The sequence below is a fragment of the Salmo salar genome, chromosome ssa26 (assembly GCF_905237065.1).
Source record: "Salmo salar chromosome ssa26, Ssal_v3.1, whole genome shotgun sequence".
NCBI classification, from domain to species: domain Eukaryota; kingdom Metazoa; phylum Chordata; class Actinopteri; order Salmoniformes; family Salmonidae; genus Salmo; species Salmo salar.
The window spans coordinates 34,514,310-34,520,473 of NC_059467.1; the positions used below are offsets into that span (position 1 = coordinate 34,514,310).

The 6,164-nt window shown below is 41.8% G+C and overlaps 1 protein-coding gene across 1 annotated transcript; it reads right to left on the bottom strand.

Moving 5' to 3' along the window:
• Positions 1-1,784: 1,784 nt before the first annotated feature.
• On the bottom strand, positions 1,785-2,915 carry LOC106587806 (cocaine- and amphetamine-regulated transcript protein). The gene is made up of 3 exons (XM_014183838.2): positions 2,596-2,915; positions 2,385-2,468; positions 1,785-2,151 (listed from the first exon to the last, which is right to left on the bottom strand). Exons 1-3 carry the CDS (start codon positions 2,758-2,760, stop codon positions 2,044-2,046), a joined length of 357 nt encoding a protein of 118 aa, XP_014039313.1. The 5' UTR covers positions 2,761-2,915; the 3' UTR covers positions 1,785-2,043.
• Positions 2,916-6,164: the final 3,249 nt, after the last annotated feature.

Below are 6,164 nucleotides of genomic sequence, written 5' to 3' on the forward strand. Positions count from 1 at the left end.
TTTGTCTCCACTATTGACTTAACGTTGTTTATGACCAGGCTCTTTGGAGGAAAGTAAGTTTGATATGCGTCAGTGCATGCCGTTAACATTGCCATCAGCAGGTAACTTTCAGATAATGGTCCTTTTTCCAGTCTCCTTCATCATCACTGTCCCGAGTGGGCTTCTCTGTGTGTGCATCCATCAGACTATACTGTCAACCAGAGAGTTCCCCCCTCCAGCGATCTATTCAACATGAATAAACATAAAGGGAACTAACGTGTAGAGAAGTAACACCGTGTGTGTATCACATGGGTATGTGTGAAACTCACTCCCCAGACTGAAGTAGCCCCACTTATGGCGCGACTGGTAAGATGCTTCAGCAGGGCGGTCACGTATGTTTGCAAGGCAAAGGTCCTGGGCTCAAGCCTAGGTATGAGCCGATTCAGGAGGACGCGGTACTTGCTAGGCAAGCTGCATGAGGTCCGTTACAGATGGTGCAGTGACCCAGATCTGCATTTTCGCTCAGATCAATGCTGGCGACTGGGGTTGCTGGGGGGGGGATGTAGAAACTCACTCCTTAGCCTGAAGTTGTGCCGTTGAAGAGCTTGCTTTTCAAGAAAAAAAATGATGTCCAACCTTTTGGTCAGGCAAGCTGTCTTCATCAGGGTATGAACGCAACACATGTATTACTAATGAGACATGGGCCCATCGGAGAAGAGAGAGGAGAGGAGAGGAATCAGAGGACAAGTGTGAGGGATTGAGGGATGGAGGTGGAGATGGAGAGATCAACCGCAGTGGGAGAGCCTGGGAGGATGGGTAAATTTGAGCTATTTGGGTATGTGGTGTTGTAAGGCAATCCACAACTATGAACTATGTCAGCAATCCCACCTCCTGCCTTACAACACCTGTCTCGGCGTCACCGATTGCATGTATGTAATTAGCTGATATGGCCTCACAGCCTAACAATGTCCTACGATTCAGTCCTATGTTTGAATCAGATACACACCTTGGTGTGATAATATGTGAGAGCAAGTGTTCCAAATGGCAACCTATTCTCTATACACTGCTCTACTTATGACCAGAGCCCATCAACAACAACTTCATTTACAACATGTTTTGCAAACACCAACTGTCAGGTTTGTGAGCCACTTTGGGTGGAACAGAATGGAAATATGGTGTTTTAAATCGTCAAACCAGCTTCAAATACCCAGGTTTGTGCACTACTTTTGTGTTATTTCAGGAAATACTGTAATAAAAGGGTTTGCTTTCCTCTAACCGAGTAATGTTGGTTACCTCACAACAATGCAAAGACAGAGAAAGTGACTGCTGATACCCCAAAAAAGCCTTGAGTGACACCACTGCTTCTATGGAAAAACACCACAAGGGAAATAGTTAAATAACACACTTATATAAAAAAAAATATTCACTTGAAAACCATAAAATATTCTCTACAAGTTGAACTATTGTGATTATATAACTTTTATTAATCTCAATGAAGGTTGTGTAAATGTCTAATGCTCTAAGTAAATACTGTTTATTAGATTAAACAAATGTTCATACACTACTGTTTTGTTTATGTCTAACCATATCTCCATTTGGCCTAAAAATGCTATTTCATTCTCAGTCCAGACAAGACTCAGCCCTCATGAATCCATGTACTTCATGACTAATATTATTGGTAGGTATTTTTTACTTCATGAGTTTGTAGGAAATAACCCATAGCATTATCGCACACAGCATTGCGCATCATCTTTATGCATGTGGATCATGAAATTATTGGAGCAAAGAGAGACCAGTCAGACTGCTTTACAAAACAAGATAGAACGCTGTTTATTCATAGCACAACTCATTTTGGGTTACAGAAACATCCAGTTGAAAATAAAATATTTCATAACTACAAAATAAGCCTTTTTGGGGTTTGGACAATCTCTCAGAATGCAACCTGTCAGTCTCCGGATGATCGTATATTGTAGTATCATAACAATATTCCTATATCACATGTCGCTCTGATGTAACAGTTTTAGTTTGCGATCAACTTCTAACTTACATTCAGACCAATTCAATTCACAAGCACTTGAGCAGATAAGAGTTGCAGAAAGCTCCGCGAGGACAGTCGCACATTTTGCCGATTCTCGCGCCCTTTCTCACTGCGCACTGCTCTCCAACGTCGCACTGAAAAAAAGAAGGTTGACAAAATAAGACCGTGTGTGACATTTTTGCCAACAGATGCAAAGGTCTGTGCGGCAATATCCACCTGTCACCACATCCACAAAACATGGCATATGAACGCATTTAATGAAAGTTAAAATGTTGAAATGTAGTTTTACGCGCCAGTTTAGGCAATCCGTTTTTCGAAGTATAGGTCGTTCCATTTTTAGAAGCTTCGTTGAAATTGTTAAATTTACCGTAGGGACTTGGCCGAATTTCTTTTCCCAGAATGGAAGTCTCTTGGTCTGCAGCTTTTTAAGAACGTCATGTAGTGCTCCAAGCTGTGGGAAATATTGACACACTAGAATGAGAAATCCTTCCAAAGCAGACCTTTCCAATAGACAAATATCATATTATTATCAACCATTAAAGTCGCAGGTTTTACTTTAAGCCTAGATAGAAACTTACCAGTTGCTTTTCGTTGGTCAAATTCGGATCTTTGGGGTAGAAGTCTCTCACACTTCTTGTGTCGAGGTCCAATTCGGAATCCGAGTAGTCAATTTCAGCACTAAGAACGATGGACAGCAACACCGCGCAAACCACCGCTCTGGTCCATAGTCTGGAGCTCTCCATGGTCCTTAAGAGATTGCGCACAGTAGAAGATATCTTTCGTCTCCAAAAGGTCCCGTTCTAATACTCCAGTTACCGCAATCCAAACACCTTTTATCTGTGTACAGCCGTGGCCGAAGTATGTGACTTCCGTTGCGCACCCTTAACCATAGATTTTTCATGCGTAAGAGAGATGGCGTGGGTGAGTCATTACGTAAAGTTGGATGGCTTGTAAGTGCTTAAAGTTGTGGGCGCTCCTACAAGGCACAGCTTACTCACTTTTTTTTCATTGACGACATGGTACAGTGCCTACGGAAAAGAATTCAGATCCCTTGACTTTTTCCACATTTTGTAACGTTACAGCCTTATTCTAAAATTGATTAAATTGTTTCCCCCCTCATCAATCTACACACAATACCCCATAACGACAAAGCAAAAACTTTTTTTATTTTTATTTTTGCGAATTTATATTTTAAAAAATGAAATATCACATTTACATAAGTTTTCAGACCCTTTACTCTGTACTTTGTTGAAGCACCTTTGGCAGCGATTACAGCCTCGAGTCTTCTTGGGTATGATGCTGCAAGCTTGGCACTCTGCAAATCCTCTCAAGCTCTGTCAGGTTGGATGGGGAGTGTTACTGCACAGCTATTTTCAGGTCTCTTCATAGATGTTCGATCGGGTTCAAGTCCTGGTTTTGCTGGGCCACTCAAGGACATTCAGGGACTTGTCCTGAAGCCACTCCTGCATTGTCTTGGCTGTGTGCTTAGGGTCGTTGTCCTGTTGGAAGGAGAACCTTCGCCCCAGTCTGAGGTCCTGAGCGCTCTGGAGCAGGTTTTCATTAAGGATCTCTCTGTACTTTTCTCCGTTCATCTTTGCCTCGATCCTGACTAGTCTCTCAGCCACTGCCGCTGAAAAACATCCTCATGGCATGATGCTGCCACCACCATGCTTCACCGTAGGGATGGTGCCAGGTTTTCTCCAGACGTGACACTTGGCATTCAGGCCAAAGAGTTCAATCTTGGTTTCATCAGACCAGAGAATCTTGTTTCTCGTGGTCTGAGAGTCTTTAGGTGTCTTTTGTCAATCTCCAAGTGGAGTGTCATGTGCCTTTCACTGAGGAGTGGCTTCCGTCTGGCCACTCTACCATAAAGGCCTGATTGGTGGAGTGCTGCAGAGATGGTTGTCCTTCTGGAAGATTCTCCCATCTACTACAGAGGAACTCTAGAGCTCTGTCAGAGCGACCGTCGGGTTCTTGGTCACCTCCCTGACGAATGTCTAAAAAGCTGTTTTCGCTTCGTCATTATGGAGCATTGTGTGTACATTGCTGAGATGTTTTTATTTAATTTATCCATTTTAGAATAAGGCTGTAACTTAACAAAATGTGGAAAAAGCCAAGAGGTCTGAATACTTTCCGAAGGCACTGTATGTACCAGAAAGAGCACCCCCATATTCATGCTGGACGGGAAGACGAGGTACATTTGGAGAGGGGTCATTTTTTGGCAGAGGAAAGACGGAAGAAAAAGTGTGCCTCAGGTAGAGCATGGCGCTTGCAACGCCAGGGTTGAGGGTTCGATTCTCACGGAGGGCCGGTACAAAAGGTATGCACTCACAACTGTAAGTCGCCCTAGATAATAGCGTCTGCTAAATGACGTAAATAGTTACGCTAAATCAGTGTAGGTGATTTTATCAAATAATTACACCAGTTTCATAGTGTATTTTGGACACATTACAGATTACACCATGAACGTGTAAAAGAAAATGTAGGACTATAGTTTTAGTTACCTCTGGTGCCATGTGCTGTACGTTTTATTCCATTTTCTCGCCAAATAATAATTGTACATTTACATTTACGTCATTTAGCAAACGCTCTTATCCAGAGCGACTTACAAATTGGTGCATTCACCTTATGATATCCAGTGGAACAACCACTTTAGAATAGTACATCTATATCTTTTTTTGGGGGGGGGGCATTCAGAAATCATGTGACCCAAATATGTGACCTGTCTTTGTGTGTCATCTCTCCCCTCGTTCTGTGAAGAGACTTGGGTTGGGAAACAGACTAAACTGGTCTGCACATGACGCACTAGCCTACTCATCTTTAACCATTCTGTGCATTGAGACAATTAACCATAACAGAAGCAGGGTTATCGTGTAGAGATGATCATTAGAAATATTGACACAGATCACAGACGGCTATACTGTGTTGTTGTCTTGCTGTTACATTATGTTTTGTTCTTGATCATCTCGGTTTCTGACGGCAGCATCAAGTGTCTCCGGGTTCGAAGCTGGCTATTCACGAAACATCCGACACATCTCTTTTGATCTCTTATTTCCGCGATAACCCAGTTTCCTGTCTGTCAGCCGGAGACGGAGATGAGGACGAGAGCGCTTTGATTGCGCTGGGGCTGCTGCGCGTTTGCGTGAGTCACTACTCTATTTTCCAATTACCGACTTAGACGCCGGATAGGCCTATTAAAACATTTTTATTCACAGCAGATAAAAACAAAAACAGGTTTATTAGCAGTGGTGGAAACGTACCCAATTTGTCATGGGCAACTTTGTCTCAAGTAAAAGTGAAAGTCACCCAGTGAAATGCCACTTGAGTAAAGTCTAAAAGTATCTGGTTTAAAATGTACTTAAGTAAAGTGGTGGGAAAAGTACCCAATTGTCATACTTGAGTAAAAGTTTAAAAAAAGAAAAAAGTAAATGATATAGGCTACATCAAATGTTTTAAATAAGCAAACCAGTTGGCACAATTTTATAAAAATAAAAAATCAGGCACAATCAGGCGCAGGTTTCTTACGGTTCCACTCAAGCCAATTTCAAGAATTAATTTTTTATTATTTGTGATCGGTTTGCTTTGCTTTTATTGAACGTAGGCCTACACAAAGATGTCTGCATTTGTGTTGAGTTGTGATGTTTTGCATTGTGTTGTTGCCATGGTTTTATTCAACAACACATCAGCTGTTAGGAGAGCTTCTCCTCTCATTCATATATTTCCTAACTAGACCCAACAACAAAGCACCAATTAACCTACAAATGGAGGGTCAAGGAAATTACGCTTTTTATTGATCATGGAGGCAGCCAAAGCCAACCCACATTCTGGGAAATTCAGATAATTAGAACCAGATTTCTGTCTAGACCAAATAAATCAACCTTGGTGGTATACATAGGGCCTACTTCAATCCATCAATGAATAAGGCGTCAGGCACTGACTGCAAAACTTAGTCTGGGTCTACTTTTTACAGCAACAACAGTAGCTACTCCATACATGCTTTTTTAAATCTACAATTGAATGGAAAAGTTTCAATAGACAGACTCCACTGTGGTAAAAAAATAAAAATGCACTTAATATTTTTATTGATCTGTCACACATACAACACAACAATACCAACAAACAGAACAAACACAGTCAACAGCACACA